Source organism: Chelmon rostratus, chromosome 8 (assembly GCF_017976325.1).
Source record: "Chelmon rostratus isolate fCheRos1 chromosome 8, fCheRos1.pri, whole genome shotgun sequence".
Lineage (NCBI taxonomy): Eukaryota > Metazoa > Chordata > Actinopteri > Chaetodontiformes > Chaetodontidae > Chelmon > Chelmon rostratus.
The window spans coordinates 12,150,518-12,170,043 of NC_055665.1; the positions used below are offsets into that span (position 1 = coordinate 12,150,518).

The 19,526-nt window shown below is 41.8% G+C and overlaps 2 protein-coding genes across 3 annotated transcripts; one reads left to right on the forward strand and one right to left on the reverse strand.

The window, feature by feature from the left end:
* The first annotated feature begins 1,498 nt into the window (after nucleotides 1-1,498).
* LOC121610296 lies at nucleotides 1,499-10,386 on the forward strand. The gene is made up of 14 exons (XM_041942329.1): nucleotides 1,499-1,609; nucleotides 1,716-1,775; nucleotides 1,930-1,956; nucleotides 3,596-3,625; nucleotides 3,852-3,875; nucleotides 4,981-5,055; nucleotides 6,741-6,777; nucleotides 6,956-6,993; nucleotides 8,259-8,363; nucleotides 9,174-9,209; nucleotides 9,353-9,427; nucleotides 9,534-9,570; nucleotides 10,229-10,266; nucleotides 10,367-10,386. Exons 1-14 carry the CDS (start codon nucleotides 1,597-1,599, stop codon nucleotides 10,384-10,386), a joined length of 615 nt encoding a protein of 204 aa, XP_041798263.1. The 5' UTR covers nucleotides 1,499-1,596.
* A 442-nt stretch (nucleotides 10,387-10,828) lies between these two features.
* Nucleotides 10,829-19,433, reverse strand: LOC121610812 (NF-kappa-B inhibitor delta). 2 transcript variants are annotated; one of them, XM_041943101.1, is made up of 12 exons: nucleotides 19,306-19,433; nucleotides 15,834-15,970; nucleotides 15,707-15,737; nucleotides 15,034-15,221; nucleotides 14,759-14,943; nucleotides 14,080-14,185; nucleotides 13,838-13,984; nucleotides 13,694-13,745; nucleotides 13,412-13,569; nucleotides 12,970-13,086; nucleotides 12,676-12,840; nucleotides 10,829-12,587 (listed from the first exon to the last, which is right to left on the reverse strand). In XM_041943101.1, the coding sequence occupies exons 1-12, from the start codon at nucleotides 19,319-19,321 to the stop codon at nucleotides 12,516-12,518; spliced, it is 1,374 nt and encodes a 457-aa protein (XP_041799035.1). In that variant the 5' UTR covers nucleotides 19,322-19,433; the 3' UTR covers nucleotides 10,829-12,515. The 2 variants fall into 2 exon arrangements, with proteins under 2 accessions (XP_041799035.1, XP_041799034.1); XM_041943100.1 differs by having other exon boundaries at nucleotides 14,759-14,946.
* Nucleotides 19,434-19,526: the final 93 nt, after the last annotated feature.

Consider the following 19,526-nt stretch of genomic DNA (forward strand, 5'->3'; position numbering starts at 1 on the left):
AGCAGGGTCACTATTTGAGACTGGCCTGTGTGCGCCCGCAATGGTCAGCCTCGATTTAAGGCCACACATGCACAGCTTGTGTCTCATGTTTTGTTCTAGGGACACAAAAAAATGATGAAGCTCGTGCTCTAAAGGGCTTGTCTGCAATGGTTAATTTAAGAAAACCCACTTTTTGAATTACAAATTACAAATGTTATTCCCACTTTATTATATTCCATGGTAATTAATTTTTAAAGGGTTGCTTCATGGGTGTCTTTCCTGTCTCCCCATTATATTCCTCTACAACACTCAGAAGGCTAACAAACAAGATTATTGGATTGGTTCTTGTTAAAATAGCTCACCCTGTATTTGTTTGATTAAACCTGATTGGCAGGCCTTTGTTGTTAATCCTGCTCCCGGGGTTGAAGTGTTCATTTCTCTCCAGCTCCATGTTCACACCCCCCACTTTAGTCATGCATGAGTCCCCAGCAGTGCTCTGGGCCAGGGAGGGGATCCGCGGCTCTGCTAACATACGCTTTGATCTTTGCAATGCAAAACATTTTAGTCCATGGCTTAGATTTTTGCTGTGGAGCCGTGTGTACCTGCATGGCTTTTTTGTTGCAATGTCTTGGGATTTTATTGGTATGGTGACGTGTGAAGCTAAAACCGCTGCAACCGCTATGCTTCTTGGCCATGCATGGGCCTCCTGTAGCCCTTGAGCCCAGTCATGATTCTGGTTGTGGAGCCTCAGCCTGTAAACATATGGGTGTAAGGCAATCTCAAAGAATGTCCTAGATAATATATAGACAGAAAAACAAGCCCCAGGAGGCTCGTGTTCCAAACTAGATGATCCGGCAAAACGAATCCAAACCTACTGACCAAATATTACATGCAACTCAACACCAGCCTTGCCTTGTGCCCCACCACTGCCAAACCCCATGTACTGGGCCTGAAATAGACACTCTTTCCTTACCCAGAGTCAGGAGGTCACATTATTAAGACACATATCCTGATGATGCTGTTATGTAGTGTCTAGTCCAGATGCAGCTTGGTGTCTCATTAAGGGGTCCAGTGTACTCGTCATGAGATGTACTTGCTCATCTTGTAAAAACAGTATATTTTCATGTGTGGCTATTGTAGGAGCTTTTTTTAAAGTAAAAAAAAAAACAGAATCACTTTATTGTGTTGCCTTATGGGGAATGTTGGATTTAGTGTTTTTGGAGCAGCAAGACACTAAAAAGGAGGATATTTCAGCCTCTGCTGCTTTGAATTTGACTTTTCTTTTTGCTGGAGTACCTCTTTAACAGCATCATGTTAAGCTGCATTTTAATGCATACAAGCCAGTTGATAATAAAGAATGTTCTGCAGTTTCTGATCCCTTGCTGTTCTGGAAAACAACAGCTTGCCCTGGCTAACCTTAACTAGCTGTTTGGTGGTTTCTGTGAGGTATTAGAGGGGAGTTGCTGAGGCTTTTGAAAACAGGCTTCTCTCTGTTTCTCAGGGCCGTTTCAGTTGTTATTTCAGTCTGAAAGGAGTCAGTGACTCACATCTGTAAATCGCATTTTTAAAAAGTCTCAACTTCAAGTCACCACTGCAAATAACCTTCATAAAACAACAATGACCGCAAAATGTGAGCTCACACTGTCGCCTCCACAGGATGAGATCAAAACATTATATTTTTCTCTTTATTTTTATGCGTTTTCAAATAAGTTTCATGGTTGTCTGTTTCTTATCAGCAGGTACAATGGCTCTTGTGGTGCTGGTGGCCTTCAGCTCCTGGCTGGCTCCTGCATTCGGTGAGCATCCTTTTAAACGGAACATCCGGCGGCTTTGTGTTATTCCCACTTTGAACCCGACCTGTGTGCGCGTTCGGTTGCTGCTCCTTTTGTGTAGCTTTGGTTTTGTTTAAAGTTCCTCCTTGTTAAACAAGCTGATGTGTCTGTATAACAGGATCAGCGTTTGGCAGGGAAGTGTTTGGTAAGTTTTCCTGCATTAGAGTGTACACTGGCGATGCATGGCCGTGTGATTTCTTCTTCTTCTTCGTTTTTTTTGTTTTTTGTTTTTTTGGTACGGCCGCTTGCCATGCGCTCCTTTTTGTCAAATATGTTTTTAACGGCTTGTCTTATTGTTAGCATTAGAGTGACATTGTTTTTAGCATAAATTCCGTTGAACATTTTCCATTTTAAATCATTTCATGTCAGTGCTTTGCTGTGACAAAAGGCCATGTCAGAATAGTGTAAATGTTTTCCTTATACTGCAGTTCGAATAATCATTCATTCAGACTGCTGCCAAGTTCCCCATTGTTAATGCAGGTCCTGGGCTTTGGTTCGTTTCTCTATGCGCCCTGCATGCCATCAGCTGAGCTTGATGTTAAGCTGATTTGCCTACACAAAGAGTTTTTTTTTTTATCTTCTCCGACATTTAGGTCTGTTAGAGTCAGACCTCATTTTCAAAGGCTTGTCAGCACCAATATTTAAAATGTGTTTTTTTTTCTCCCTAACAGAGGAAGAGACTAACATTAGTATTTACTGCCTGATAATGAGGTCAAAGTTAACTCCCACTCTGCTGTAAATGGACTGCGGCGTGTATAAAATTTTATTCAGCTCAGGTTTTTAACTGTATCATCCTCATTTGTAACAGTTCATGTCAGACTTTGAATCACATCCATCAAGGACATGATTCTTCTACTGAGTGCTATAAAAACCAACTATCAACTTTGAGCTTCTAAGCTTGTGTTAATGAGTTGCTGGAATAAGTCAGAATAGTTGCCTATTCTGACTTTGCTTTTTACACAATTAACAGATAATTTAACTGTATTCAACATCAGGTGTTAAATTTTGTACATAAAACAACTACTAGGACTATCTGACATTTAAAGCTTGCGGTCTGTTAGATATTTTAATGAGAGCTGTGAGAAATAAGGCATTGATGATGTGAAATGTTGCCTTGTACAAGTCAAACAGTGTTTATGTAACCTCCAGTGTGCTACTCCAAGGTTACATTGTTCTCGCCCCTAACAGTGGCGCGTCTTTATCGTCATTTCACCAGGTTAAGTTGTCGTTTGAATCGTTGTCTTGATGTCGCTGAACACAAGGCAGACAGAGTACAGTATGCTTTCTAGCAAGGCTTAAAAGACTGGAGCGTAACGTGAATGCAGGAAGCGTGTTTTTCCACATGGGAGACGAGATGTGGTAGAGCGGAGGGGGCTGTACTTTCCCACATCCTTAACAGCACAAAGAATGCCACAGATCGGGGCACTACTGTACATACACAGTCGCTCCACAAAGGTGGGGAGAGTCGGATTATACAGTGTTTCATTCTGAGCTCTGCTGCACTTCTGTTTGGCGGAGAATGGGACTCTGCTGGGAATTTGGCTTAAGTGTTTATTTGTCATGAGAGTTAGTGCGCGTGGCAAACGCTCTGTAAGAGATGCTGGGCCTTTGTGTGTAACTACTTCCTGTGTATGCTCTATACATACATACGTACAACTTGGGGTTCGATACTCACCTTTTTGGCTTCTCTAGAGAGTGAATTTACCTGACTACCATCAATTTTGCACTCACGCCACAATGTGAATACCTCATAAAGACTAATGAATTTGCTTCCTTTTTCACAGCTTCATCGGAAGGGGCAGATAAGGACAGAGGTGGGTATTATTTGAACAGGAGCTCAGAAAAGTCAAATTAAGATAAGCTGCATACTCGTTTTAGCTGGCGTGTAAATTGGCACTGGCATCAAACTGGCTAATGACGAGATGAATGACTGAGGTCCTAAAACTGCTGAGTAGCCGCCACATCGTGAGTGCTCTCTGAAGTGTGTCAGTGGCTAAATCTGCTTCTCATTTGTTTCCTCTCTCTGTTCTCTCCTACCAGACTATGACAGCGCTTTTCATTACGGTGAGTGTCGAGCGGGCGGACGCGTCTCTTAATGGCCGAGACGAGTTGCAATTTTCCACTTGTTTTTCCAGATTCGATGGAAAACTTTCACCCCAAAGGCCAAGCTCCTGGAGTGGTCCCATTGCAAATACTTCTAATCCCGTCCACGGTGCTGTTGTTTTCAGTCCAAACCAAAGCAGTGAAGTGCACAGAATGACTCCACATAAATTCTTTACTTCTTCTTATTTTATATTATTTATATTTAGACACTTTCCATTGCAACCACTGTCTATGCCTTATGGGAAGACCAGTAGAGCAGTGGTTCCCAACCTGTGGTTTGGGATTTCTCAGGGGGTCCCAAAATGATGTTTATTTTTCTTCGACTTTGATCTATTTTGTCTTTTTTCATGGGAGATTGAGGGTACTTCCATCTCCTCTAGTCTCTAACGATCATGAATGAAACAACCTGAGAAGAAAAAACTATTCTTTAGTCAAAATGTTTCCTTCATGGTACAGGGCAGCAAGCTAAAAAAGTTTAACTGCTGCACCAAAGAACTGATGAAGCCTGCCAGCAGCTGAGACCAAATTATGATTTGATTCAGAAAAAAAGTGCTGTGGTCATGCTAACGTCTGCGGGTATTTGCCATCTCGCCAGCTGACTAGCCAACTAGATGAGGCAGTGCTTGATGCATGTAAACAAAGCAGCGACCCTGTTTGTCTCAGCAACAACAAGAGGTGATGTGAACATTACAGTTGGAAAGCTATAGCTTATAGCTAATCATACCATAAAACAAGCAGACACTGTCTCACACTCATTTTCTTCGCAGCACTTTAACCAGTCAGATTTCTCCTGCACGGCATTACTGGAACAGATAACAACAGAGTTCAAGTTGACACAGTGTTTACAGTTTTGGTCACTGTGGCTCACAGGAATTTGCGGTGACCCGACATGACCATTAGGGGGCTGCAAAGTATTTCTGCAATGCTGCTCTCGAATTCAAATGTGGTCAAAGGCCTCACTAAAGGCTTTAGAATTCATGTTGTTTTCCATCTCAAAACATTCATATGTCACTGTTGCTCACAAGCACTAAAAAGTATGTTTTTTTTTGGTTTGTTTTTATTTCAGATTATGAATCTCTGAGAATCGGTGGCCTGGTTTTCGCAGTGGTGCTGTTCCTCATGGGTATCGCCCTCATTGTCAGTAAGTGTTTTACCGCCTTAAACTCGGTGCAGAAGGGCAGCGCGGAGTGTCAGTGCCACCACACTGTGATCCCTGTATGCCTGTGTTGACCTCACAGTCTCCTGTGTTCGCACGGTGCTGCAAAACAAGCAGGCTTCTGTCTGTCTCAGGCGTCTGGAAGGGAGGCACTCCAGAGCTCCTTGCACAATCTCGACATTTAACACTCTCGTGATCCATGTATCTGAGGCAGTTTAACCTTTATCCCTCATCCCCTTCCTCACTCGTAGCGCCCTACCGAGGTTCCTCCTCCTACCTGCCAGCACATGCTGTTGCTGCCAGTGGCGAAACCAAAACCAACCAATAAATAATTCATTGGAACCCGCACACTCTGCAACACGTTCTCTCTGCTTCTGTTCGTCAAGAATGACGTGCATGAACTGGAGTATGAGAAATATGTGTACGCCTTTGTTTAAGAAGTGCTTATATGAGAGGTCACATTAAACTAACATAATAAAAACAAGTGGAATGTATATTTGAATTTGTAAATTGTCTTTGAAAGGCACAATCTGTTACCCAGTTGTAAGCAGGTCGCCACACTGCCAAAGCTGAAAGGAGCAGAGCCTACATTGACCACTAAATTAACTGGCAGGTCGTTAAATACACAGATTTAACCTTTTAATCAAAGCTATTAATGTATTCTGTAATAATCTGTAATATTAATGAGCACAGAAGTGCTCAGCTAAATGTAAGTTCCAATTTTCAAATGTCATTTGCTTCAATGGCAGCCATTGAACTGATGAAAGACCGATCAAACCTGATTTAATAAGCGCTTGTGATGCTCCCAGGGGCAGAGGCAAGTCTTACAAGCAGAGCATAAAGCAGGCCATAACGTGAGCAAACAGTGGAAGTGTATTGTTTGGCATTTCAAATTCTGCATTTGGAATTAAACAAAATTCTGATGGCAGTAGGCACCCTTTGGCGCCTCCCAGTGTTGAAGTGAGTGAGTCGAGGATGAGTGTTACCTTTCAAGATGCTCACGGCTGTATTCTTAGTCGTCACAGTATGTAGGTCACAGCCTGGTCTGGGACTTCCCAGCTGTTTTGCTGGCCGCACCAACTACTCTAGCAAGTGTACTATGACATTAACTACTTTAGGTCTTACCCTTCGGGCGAATGCCAAACAAGAGACATGTGAACAGAATATTTGTAAAGGGGACAACTCTGCCATTAATCATGTAAGTGCTGCATCATCCGGCTGTGATGTTTATCGGCAATCTGAAGTGGGTCGAAATGACAGAACAAAAAAAAAGGTTAAATGTTGAAACACCTTTGAAGACTTGCACAGATTATAAATGCTGCTTGCTGGAAGTTATTCAATGTTTTGGCTCCTGTATAGTTAAACAACGGAATTTGTGCTGTGATTTAGATACATGAATATAGTCTTGAGCTTGGGCCAATAAGCTATAAGCTTATAAGGCCTCCCAAGGCTTGCAGCCCAGATGGGCTTATTGGCACAAGCTCAAGACTGTATTCATGCACCCATCAAGGCTTGGAGCGCGCTCTTCTTCTTTTTATACCAGAGGGGGCGGGGCGGGTGGGGTGGTGTTTGGGGTACACCGCTGACTGTTATAGTTGCATTCATTCTTTATATGTTTTCACATGTTACAGTTTTTCAATTCTTTTTCTCACGTTTTCCCCCAAAAACAGCCCGAAAATGTTCCTGCTCAAAGAGCGACAATTCAAGGTAAGTTATGTCACAGTCAGACCAAACAAACCAGACCCTGGGCTGTGAAAATGTTTGAAGAATTTTGTTTTCTGTAAAATAGATAAGGTACCGCTCCAGCTTTTTGTTGCACGGGCCCTTTTTACTTTAAAGGCAACTGTATAATTGCAGTTTTTCATTTTCTGTTCATTTTCTTCAGGTCCAGGGGTCCTGATGCAGAATCAGGAGTTCCAAGGGGTAAAAAATTTTCTCTCTCCTAAAATAATAACCAGGATTGTTTAATGCCTAAACAGTAGATACATTCATTTTCTTTTTCTTTAAGAAGACACTAACCAAAAGCTCTTTCTACAGCTTAGTGAACACAGAGGCAAAGAGCCGTGGACATTAGGTAGGTGTCTCACAAACACCTGTTTTCTGCAGAATGAACGAAGACAAGCTTAACCCTCCACCTCTTTCTTCCGCAGTGTTACTGACTGTTGCCATTAGGTGGCAGCAAAGACTTTGATCACAGCTGAGGACAATCTTTCCATGAACACGTGAATCCTCCTTCAATTATAATGTTACTCTGTTCCCTTTTTTTAATGTTTTTATCATCAAAACTGTTGGTAGATAATGTGCCAACTGTATATGCCGGCACTAGCTTCATTACCATTTGTATTTTTGTGACTTTCAGAAAATAATAAAACAAATGTTTGAACAAAAATGTTTCTTTCTTTGGTTTTATTTTAGTTTCTTATGCGTCATTATCTCAATTTCCAGCCATTAGGAGAAGACCAGCGGACAGCCCTCTATTATGCTGCACTCCTGCTTCTGCTGACGCTGCAGTCAGTTCGGTTACACATGCAGTAGTAACTACCAGCAGCGAGACAGTGAATGATTTATGTGCTGCATCGTGCAGCTCCTGGAGAAGGCTGTCTTTAAAGAAATACACTTAATTTAACCTACCTCTGTGTTGCTCACTGCTGTTCATTGGCAGATTTTCCACCGTAGTGAACCTGGCAGCCTCTGCGAATGTAAAAGCTGCATATGTAGGCTATATTTTCTCCCTGGAGTTGCAGGAGTGGGTTGACTGCACTGCACAAAAACACATGTGAAATAGAAAATGGTGCATTTTTAGGTAAATGCTTATACTGTTAAGAATTGTAAAAGTAAGAAGCTGCAGGGAATCTTGGAGCAAAAGCCGCAATACTTAAAATATCCAAAATATCTTCATATTTTGGATATTTAACACACACACTCATACATTTCACACAAGCCATTATGGTAATAGATTGTTGAAGACTATTGTAGTGAGATGATATTGTTTCTTTATCATACATTTATTCTAACTAATGGTTACTGTGGCAGTCCACCACCCCCTGTAGTCCACACCCAGGCAGATCTGTCACCCTCTGGGGAGTATTCAACCACTGTGAATGCAATGCTTTGCTGTGGCCACCAGAGGGTCCCTGCTGAGTTTACACTGATGCTTGTGAAGCAGTTCTGCCTGCTGTCCTGCTCAGCTGTATCCAACCTTTTAACTGCAGCCCAGCAACCTGCTAAATATCTCGGAGACGGAGCTCTTCTGCATCTCCTGCATCTCTACACTGCAGCCATGGCCACCACAGGTTTGACTGTTTTTCTTCTTTTATGGGATTGTTAGGGGGGAAAAGCTGTGCAAAAAATGATTTGTTTGGTTAATATATGTGTGATCAGTGACTTTTTAAGATCTCTTTTGATGGAGTTAACTACCCTGCTGCATTGTTGCTACAGTGCCAATTTACTGCTGATGCATGGATCAGTGTAAGAACAAAGGAAGTTCTTTCGCAAACTCCCCTCTGCATGAACAAATAAACAACAATGAACATGTGAATCACTTTCAAACTGAGTAGTCTGAGAGAAAACAGTGGTAAGAAATACAAACGGCCAGCTCAGCCACTTGGGAGTGAGGGTTCAGCAGCATGCAAGCCGCATTATTGACGCCCAGATAGCCTGAAAGCCTGGCACAGGCTGCAGTCCGAAACACTTGTATTTGCAAAATAAATCACTTCTTTGGTCAAAAGCAGGAATCTATTAAAATTAAAAATTACTTAACCACTGCTGCCACTTCAAGTGGCCCCTTCCACTCTAAATCACCTTTCAAACACTTTCTACTGTCCAGGCTCTGATTTTTCTTTGCTGCTGTGATGATACCCTCGTGTCCTGCTGCTGGCTTGCAACCCACTTTTTCATGGTGCATCTTTTTCTGCTGAGCGAAGATGCTGCATTGAGCTCCTCTCAGTGGGGGAAAAAAATTACTCCCGAGGAGTTGTGGAGCCAAGCCTGCCAATGTGAAGGGCTGCAAACCTTTCTGTCCATGCTGATGGACTGAACCCAAACCCTTAACAGATCATCTACATTTAAGAGGCTCCATAACTGACCAGGCTCTTTCTTTGCAGAAATGGTGTTTCCAGACCGAAGTGATTTCGATTATGGTAAGATTTACACCAAATACCAATTTTAAAAATCAAAAGCACCATGTTTAACATATCAACTTTTTACTACTGTATGTTTTAAGCTCATCATGAACTGCAGTGGGTTTGTTTGGTTAAGTCCCGTGCGGTTTTGTCCTTTGTAGATTATGAGACACTGCGGACCACAGGGGTTATTCTTGCTGTAATTATGTTTGTCTCTGGCATTTTAATAGCCCTGAGTAAGTTTAGACTTTCTCTTATATATCATTTGAATACCGAGGCTTTATCACATTTACTGTACATAAGCACCTTTACCTTGTAACTAATCTATCATTCCTCAAACAGGTAAAAAATTCACAAAATGTGTAAAATCCTCACCCAAGTAAGAGTTGTGCAAGGCTTAGTGGATGATCCGCCTGTGCATGCTGTATGACTTTGACTTGAAGGGAATACCCAACCAGCGTGGAAAAACATCTTTTCCAGTATTGTTCTTTGACGATAGCTGAGTTTCCCACATCATTTTCCTATCCCTGCCCTGGATGCCTCTTCTCTAAATAACCCACTCCCTGTTCTGCATACACAACCCAGAACACACTTCCAACACATTAAAGGCTTTACACAGAACCTTGTGTGACAAATCACATGTGGGCAGCGCTTTCATGTCCTCTTTATCTCAGTGCTTGCTCTTGATTTTGAAACGTATGTATCACACTCCTCATGTGTTGGCAGTGAGTGGGCAGTATGTAGTCTCAGTTGATCGCATGCCGCTTGTATGGCAAGACAAGAAGAAAGACAAGGGCTGCTATTTGAACGGGACAAAAAGCTGCATTTTGGTCTATAGTTGTACCCCAGTTACCTCAGAACCCTGTGGCTTCAACTGATTTTGCACCCTATAACCCTGCTAATGGATGCACTTGATCAAATCCAACTCCAAGCTGAAGTTGAGGCCACAGTTTTCAAACTATATTTCATAATCAGTTATCGTGATGAATTACAAAAATCCAACACTTACTCAATTCTTCCCTTATTTCTGTTTGCAGTTCCAGCTCATCTGGTACCCAAATTCCAAAGACAGAGGGTAGTTCACTCACTGTTTCTACTCATTATCTGCTTAAATGTGCAATAATGTTCACTTTCTCTCTGGAACTCTCCCTGATTTCTTCCCTTTTCTTTCACAGTGCCGCCTCAAACTGTATAGAACATGTAGAAAATACTTGAAAGAGAGGAGGTCGTCACAGGAGCCACGCCAGCGAATACACACTATGGCCATTCCTCTTATGGCTAGTATACCTCTGCCAGCTGGGTGACCAAGGAACAGGTCTTCCCAACCTGGTTTCATTGAGTCTCCCACTGAATTCTGTAGTAAGTCTTAAGTGAGCAAAATATCCATCTATGTATTGCTCATTATTGCGCGAATGTTGACATTAGAAGCTTCTCTAAAACAAAAAACAAAAAAGAGTAAATAAAAAAATACTCTCAGACATGAGACATGATAAAGTACTTTTAATCAAACTAATATTGTCTCTCCTTACACTTCAATCCTGTGGAACAATTAAATTAAGAGCATGAATAAATATTTATAGATTAACAAAATCTTCAGGTTGAAACAAAGAACCGCATGCGCTGATCAATGGTAACAATTTGCTTTTATTTTTCTTAACTTCTGTTAATATCTACTTTTCTGGGGCCTCTCAAGAAGCATGAAAAAATAATGAAGAAATCAATAAATGGAATAGTCCAAATATAACATACTGAATAACATAGCAAAATATCTTGATGAAAATTGAAAGACAATGTTCTGTAATTTGTTTTATTTTGAAAATGCTTTGACAAATGCAACAGTGGTTGAAACGTGTGTTAAATTGGTGATTTGGGGTTTTATTATCTGTCTTTTCTTCTGTTTTAAATGAAGGCAAAGGTATTGAAAATGAAATCATTGTGTGTAAAACCGAAACAATGAGACCACTGTTTCAAATAAACTCAAACTCTTGTGTACTCAACAAGATGGAGTGGAGTAAATGTAATTCAGAAATAATAATGATAATATCTCATATGTTGTTTGTGACCTATGACACTGATCTTTCCCTTGTGCTTTACAGGAATTTACAGTGTCTAATAACAGGCATGACACATAGGTGAGCAACGCCTCAAACCTTATTTATCACTCAAATTTCAGTCAAAACCAGACCTCGTTTCTCCCGTGACTAAGGGTCATGGCTGCAAATGTCGGCGGCAATTGGCCTTGAAAAGCAGATACTCCTTAAGCCTGACAGACACAGCCATCAAGTGGGATGCTGTATTTTCCATCCTGTTAATATCTGAAGTTAAACATAACTGAATCATCAAAACAATTGGATGGAACATTTGAAATACAGTGTTATTGTACTTTTATTCATGACTCATGACTAAAATGTACAGTTAGTCAGACAATTTGTCACCGCACTTACTCATATAATGTCTCTGTGATAAGAACATTCTTTGTCGTAATCAGTTTCAAATACATAACAGTTTTACACAGTAAAGTCTCTTTTTCCACAAAGAAAATAAATTGTACCGGGTGTTACACACACAAGTATGATGCATACAGAAAGAGAGTTAAATTATAGGATAGATTGTTCTCACTTTGAACACACGCATTCTTAACATAAGCACACATGCTGACTGAAATCTAAACCATCACTCAGTGTATCAATATGATAACCTGCTGTGACGGGGGCTTTTAAAAAGAGAGTCAGATTGGTTTCAGGGACATTGTCCTGGAGGTCATACCAACAATTTCATAGAAATCAACATTAAAGTGGGAGTGTAGCCTATGAGGAAAATGATTAGTCCACCTTCCACAGCACCATCTGTTCCTTCTTCTTTTTGAAGATAACTAATAGTCTTCGTTTCTGTTCATTTAAAGGCTCCCATTTCAAAATATTAAATATCCACTTTGACCGATACAAATACATAAATTAAAGCGTCTCCAATAGTCAGAATTGTTGTCAATTTGCCGGCAGCAGCAGGAGTATTTTGTGGAAAGGCTAAATGGAGGATATCACATTTTGGAATGAAATGCCTCACCTGCAAATCAATACTTCACCCTGTGCGTAGAAAAATAAATAAAGCAGTAGATTTTAAGACTCTAGATTTAAGATTTATGCGTTAAAGCATCATTCGTCTAATCTAGTGTGAATTGTACCCAGAGATTAATATGCCAAACTAGTTTGCTAATCATTTATAGGCCAGAGACTCCCAAAACCACTTAACAATAAATCCCCTTGTCAACAGAGGCAACATGTTAAAGACTCATTCCCTCGAAATGGGGATTACAAGTGATTCAAATCATTCCTGGTCCTGCAAGGACACGATACGGCGACGAGACGAGGCGCTCCGTTTCTTCAGCATGAGCTTGAGCTGGAAAAGAAGAGAGATTCAGGATGACAATGAACCGACAAACACTGAATCCGCAGGAGCGGACCGCATAAAACGATGGGCAGCTCACCTGCTCTCCCTGGAGGCCACTCTGCAGCAGGTGAGCCGGCTGGTCGTTCTCCAGGTTGCGGATGCTGGGATCAGCTCCTCTGCTCAGCAGCAGCCGCAGGATCTCCTCCTGGTGGGGGTTGCCATGGAGACCAGCTGCCATGTGTAAAGCTGTGTGGCCGTGGGCCTGTGGCGAAAGGGAAAATGCGGCGTGACTCAGCCGGTTTACAGTCAGGTGTGTGTACAGTATATATTGTACGTAAACACACGCATATTTAAAAACCACTTTTGAGTGTCGCGTCAGTGTGGGACTCACTTTCAAGTTGACAAAGTCTTTCATGTTCGGCAGGGGAATCCTCAGCAGATAACGCACCAGATCAACATTCCCCTCCTTTACAGCCAAGTGCAGCACAGTCTTGTTACTTTTGATTTCCTGGAAATGGAGAATTGGAAGTGATGGGAAAAACAAAATGAAAACCACAAGACAAAACCACAAGTCAGACTGAGACGTTTAAGTGTCAAACAAGAAAGGCACAAAAGAGAGAGTGGGGGGAAATGGCTCGAACTATGACATCATCACGGTTAGATAAAACCTGGGCACTTCCCCTATGAACTGTAAATATGACTGAAAGGTCAGGGTTTAACATATAGGACTTTGATGCTTCTGTGCCTGATTGCTGACCCAAGCAGCTACTAATCCATGCACCCATTATCTTTTCGTGTTCTGTGACACATCTGTGGGGAGAGCTGTGCTGTACCTGGCTGAGCAGGGACGCCCCGGCGCTGAGAATCATCTGCACGCAGGAGAGCTTCTCCACGGCCTTGGTCTGAAGACTGACATCAACCAGCCCGCCGCTGGACAAAGCCTTCATGGTGGCGCTGTGAGAAATGGCTGCACAGTGCAGAGGAGTCATTCCTGCGGTGAAGAAGAAGACACATGTAACATCTGAATTAAGGCTCTAGTGTTTTTGAATAGGTCCAAATCATAATGTCCAGCCTTAGCTTCCCTGTTGGCTAAAACTGGTGAAACATTAAATTACCTTCAAAATTGCGGGCCTCAAGGTTGACTGCTGGCCTGCTAGACAGAATTGCCTGCAAAGAAAAGAACATTAAGGTCTGTTCTTTACGTTAACTTTTCTGACCAGCTGCAATAGCCTTGCCAAAGTAATTCAGTAATTCTTTACCTGCAGAACTCCAGGTAAGCCGTAGTGTGCGGCCAGATGCAGGGCAGTTTGGCCTTTCACATCGCACGCATTGATGTCCGCTCCTAATGACAGCAGATCTTGCACGATCTCTGGCTGGTTTGCCGTCACCGCCACCAGTAAAGCAGTCTGCACAAGCACACACACACACTTAAATTTGAGAAATTACGATCCTGTGCTTTGGTTTGGGATAAAACATGTGATTTCTGCTTGCCTTTTCATACCTTTCCCTTGTGTTCTTTGGCATCAAGTCTGCCTACATCCCTCAGCCTCTCTGCAGCAGCAAAGGCACACTCCCTAAGGCCCTTGGCTGTGTAGATGTGCAGGATGCTAACAGAGCAAGAGCACATGATAAATTAGTTTCAGACGGGACTGGAAAATTGTGGTAATCCCCACAGCCAATTTCACACCATTCCTTTTCACAGTTGAATATGTCTTTCCATTTTATCTGAGTTTCTAATCATCTGAGCATGAGTGGCTGACTCATTGACATCTTTTGGTTTGCTTAATCTTTCTAGGATTGCCAAACAGCACACACGGCTCTCACTTTTAGCTTCCAACTGAAAACGAAACTCCTGTGGAGGTAAATAACTTGCACACTTACATATGCACATTGACACAACCCTGTATTGCCAGCAGTGGGGGTTTAAGAGAGTCCAGAAAGAAAATGTGGATTGTTTTGAACCCACTTTCACAAAATGTGGTTAATAACTAACAATTCAGAGTAGCTTCTGATGTGTGTGTATGTGTGTGCGCGTGTGTGTGTGTGTGGGTGTGTGCGCGTGTGTGTGTGTGCTATCAGTATAATCTTGAAATCTGCAATGTCAAAGAAAAATGAGAGGGTCCACATTTGCCAGGTTGTACTCATGTAAACCCCACAGGCGTTCACTCATAAGCACTCACGTGTCTCCGTCTTCATCCTGCCTGGTGGCTCTGCTGTAGTCCATCCCGCTGAGCAGCATCCTGGCCTCCTCCAGCATGCTGGCATCCATCGACGAACAAAAACTCAGCTGCGTGGTCTGGCTGGAACCCAGAAGTGACCAAGACGCGGCGGCCATACTGGGGTCCGCGACTGTCATCGGGCACTCCTGCTTAAACGAACAGAGGAAGCAGCTTATACCAACAACTTAAAGGTACACTTAGAAATACAATGTGTTAGTAGAAGGGATTTCCCTTACATATGTCTGAGGCATTGTATCGCCAAACTCCTGGACTTGCTGCTGTGTGCCATATTCAGATGTCATTGGGAGGTTGTAGGCCGCATAGCTGGATCCTGGATGGCTCGGGTAGTAACTGAGTGTAGAATCTGGAGCTGGAGTCCACTGCTCATAGCTCACTGCCATGTCTGAGTAGCTGCTGGACGCACCTAGAGGGCAGAGGGTGGACTGTTATTCATCACTGATGACTCTGTCAGTAATATTTGGACTATATGAAAAGAAAAAGGCTGGTGATATTCTACAGTTTTGCTATTGAGAAGACAAAAAACAGTGATGTGTTAGTCTATTTACTGCAACAGAGTTATTGGTTTTGGTCTTTTCCAACAGGAGTAAACAGTGTGTTTGTTGGCAGCTGGTTTCTGTCATGGATTTGGTGCTTTAGTGAGTATTTACAGCAGCAGGACAGTGTGTCAAAATAAACTACAGTGCCAATGTTCATCATGGCATTGAAGAAACATGTCACCCAGAGCAACAGTGTGGCTCACTTTAGTGTTTTGAACAGTTTTTGGACAACAGTTGAGCTCCACAGCACAGAGGAATGAGCTATATCAGGCGTGAGCTATCAATTAATCGTTAATTTCAGTCTTTTCATGGGAAATATAGAAGTGTGGTGCTGAAGTTTTCTTTCTCTCACCTGTACAGGTAAATGGTTCTGATGCAGACAGCTGCCGGGAGAAGGAAAAATAGAAAGATGTCACAAACAGTCACATCTTTATGGTAATATTAATATGAGATTTTGAGAGGCTGAACCGCTGCCTTACTGTAACAGTAGTTGTAGCAGCAGGACTGGTGCTGGCTGCAGAGCAGGAGGGCGGCACAGAGGATGTTTCACGCCTTCTCTTCTGCTCCAAGAGTTTCTTCACTGTGGGAAGAGTGCAACACGGCTTCTCTTTTGGTGCTGAAAAAAAATGGAAGGACTATTTGGTCAAATATTTTGTGCACATGGATATTGGAGATCAATAGAGTGTGGATGTGAAACAGCTGGGGCTTTTTTTCGCTAGCCTTTTTTTTCCTGTCAATTATTGATTTATTCTTTGGTCTGTTCAATGCCAGAAAATAGAGAGATCACAATTTTCCAGAGTCCAAGGTGACTTGTTGGGCTACAAACAAAACAGAGTGAAGCTGCAAATCAATCTTCACAATGGAGAAGTTGGTTCAAAAGAATTTTGGGTGTTTTTGATTGAAAAATGACTAAAAGGATTGATCAGAATTATCAGAATAGTTTAGTTTTTCAGCTAATCAATTAATGTTCTATTTGTTCCTGTCCAGGTGAAAAAAATATTATACTTAGATTCTGCATTATGAAGAATGTACAAAGTGTACTTTGTGCTATTTTTGTCGCCTTAAAGTATACATAAGTGTACTCAAGTAGTCCTTTAGTAAAACTTGAGTAAACTGAAAGTGTAAATAGTTGCTAAATTGGCACAACCAGCAAAAATCATGATTCATTAGCATTCAAAACACACTTGCAGTATAATTGTACTATATCACTACATGTTCAGTACTGGAAATACACTTACATATACTTAAAATGAAGTGAAATTGTGATGCTAATGCTAATAGTGTAATACAAAGGACTTGAAAATAAGTATACTTTTTATAATATACTTACAATAAAGTAGACTTTTTATAAGTACTTTGAAATACCACTTTAGGTACTGCAAAGTAGTGTATTAATTTTTGATACATTTTACTAGAACTTAATGACATCTATTTAGAAGTACACTGTACTCGTAGATACTTTTCTTCTAAATGATATCTGTAATACACAAAAGTACAGTACTTTCTGAGGGTGTGTCCCTTCATCCAGAACTACAGAACTTGTTTGTCCTTTAAGGTAAATTTCAGATAATTATATGTAGACAGACTTCACTATCAAAAGAGCTTTATCTTTTTGTACCCATGAATTGTAAAATATAAAGTAGGAAATAAATGATAGAGTCAGTAGAAAACTAGAGTATGGAGATCCACTCTGTATGTGCAAGAGTTAATTTCTTGTTTCCTCTTGTTTACTTACCATCTCAAGAAAGGCTTTGCTTTATTATCACAGTGAATTATTAATAAATCAAATGTAGGCTGACAAGTGTGACAGTAGAAATAATGTTGAAAGCTGAGTAATGCAGGTTTGAATAAAAACCTTTAAAAAGTTATGACTTGGATGATATTGCCTGCTCACTTTCTCCATGGTGGCCATTTCCTGCTCACCTTTAGACATCAATATCAAATCCATTTGACTATGACTGTGTTTTCCCCCTGCTGATGCAAAAGTCTCATTTCCATTAAACAGGTAAAGGCAATGAGAAAAATAGGAAAAAAACATTACAAAACAGAATTCTGATGTTTCCAGCTGCAAGGCTGTGACCACACAGGTTGTTTCCTCAAAAACTTCAGCCCGAGCATGAAAGATAAAGTGATATTTCCACCCCGTCTGTGGAACCGGAGCACAAAGATAAAGCTCTGACAAACCTCCTCCATTAGGAACACAGATCGTGTGGCCATGCAAACCAGACAGATTCATCAGAAAAACTAGCATGGGATTACCACTTCTTATTTTCTATGACATCTTCCTGTCTCGCTCCATTACGCTAACAAACGCAAACCACATCTTCCTGCCTTTGGTGTGTCACAGGCACGTCACCTCCACACATGTAGTTGCCTTGCGCGTCCTGTTGCATTTACATGTCTAGGAGGCCGAGCAGAAGAAGACGGACATGCCTCTTTTGTCGGCTCTCTTCTTCTTTCGAGCCGGTGAACGTTGAGTGCTGCGGTTAGCCACTCAGGGACGAGGCAGCTGTGTTCACACATACAAAAGAGGCTGTACTTCGGAAAAAATTTGGCGTGTGAGAGAGAAAAACGAGTTCACGCACTTGCTGGTTTTGACTTCTGCCTGTGAGTTGTGTCTTTTCTCTCTCAAAAAAAAAACAAACACAACAATCTCACTTCCAGGTGAAAACCTGTCTGAAACAATAAGCGCTTGTGCTGCTGTGTGAGACGCGCCTCCTCCACATGATAAAGGTCACTCACTTTATCAGAAGAAATGACATCAGTCTGTCAGTACATTTCAGTGACACTAAGTTTCATTTTCAAGCACAGAAGGTGTTACTATAGGTTACTCAATCCTGACTCATTTGATCTTTACAACAAAAGGCCACCTTTGGCCTCTTTACAGATGATGTAACGCTGCAACATGTAACTACATCACCGATATGAGTTGCACAGGTAGGTGAATAAAATCACCAGGTGAGAGAAGTTGCACATCCCTCAAAAATCTGCTCACACACATCAGCTGAGAGAAGGTAGAAGTGAGCAAATAGCTTGACAAGAGTGAGAGGAAGCGTGGCACCAACACACACACACACACACACACACACACACACACACACAAACTTGGGGTTTAGATGCACCCACGCCGTGCGTTGGGCTACTCTGTGCCACATTTAAATAGTAGTTGTGGAAACCCCTGGACATTGAGTCATGTGTGTGGGAGGTTGGGGATTCCGACGACCTTTCTCTTCTGGCTCCCTCCGTAGAGAAAGAAAAGAAGTAGTGCAGAGCCAGTTTCCTCTTTTTGTGGGTGAACAGCACGACATGACAAAAATATGTAATCATTCAGGCCTGTGTCAAAGAAGGCACGGACAAAGAAAGTTGTCACGTCACACAGTTTGCTTGTCTAGCATTAATCGAAAGGGGAAACGAAAACAAGCAAACAGGGGTGGAGGTGCATCAGGGTTTCCCCAAATGTCCAGAATCTTGGATTCACCCAAATTATGCTCTCGCTCGATGAGAACTGAGAGAAAGTCTAACGCATGACGGTATCACTAAAATGTATTAATAGAGGAGTACGTAATCTACTCACAGTCTTAAACACCCTGGGAGATTACAGAGGATCATTTCAGTCAGATTTAGGATTAAAAGTCCAAAATAAAGTCAAATGAAAATGTCTTTAAGGTGGAGAATAGGTGTGTAAAATGTAGGGTTATAAATAAGATCTACATTTAAATGAGTTTTCATCAAAACACTGCTAAGCCAGTAACCTGTTAATGAGCGCTGTAAAGTACAGCACAGTATGACAGTGTGCTGTCCTAACTGAAGCTTAATAAAGTAAAAGTATTAGTTTAGGTACTGTCAAAGCATCCAACAGTAGAATGAAGCCGCCCTCATTGAAAATACAAGGCACAAGCAATAACACATGTATTCTGCCAAATCTACCAAATTAAAAGCACTCATACTCACATTTATCAAAGTGCATGTCAGAAACGGTTTTGCTTTGAAATCTTCAACAGGTCGTCCTCTTGGCCACTGCTCCGCTCTGGATGTGACAAAGTGATTTACAGGACGGAGCCGTGGGGATCTGTGATGCGTTCAGCTCGCCTGAAGACTGACTGGGTTGTTGCTGCTTGTACACACAGAGCACGTTGTTCCCCATCGCCGCCCCCAGCTGTGGTCCACGCCCT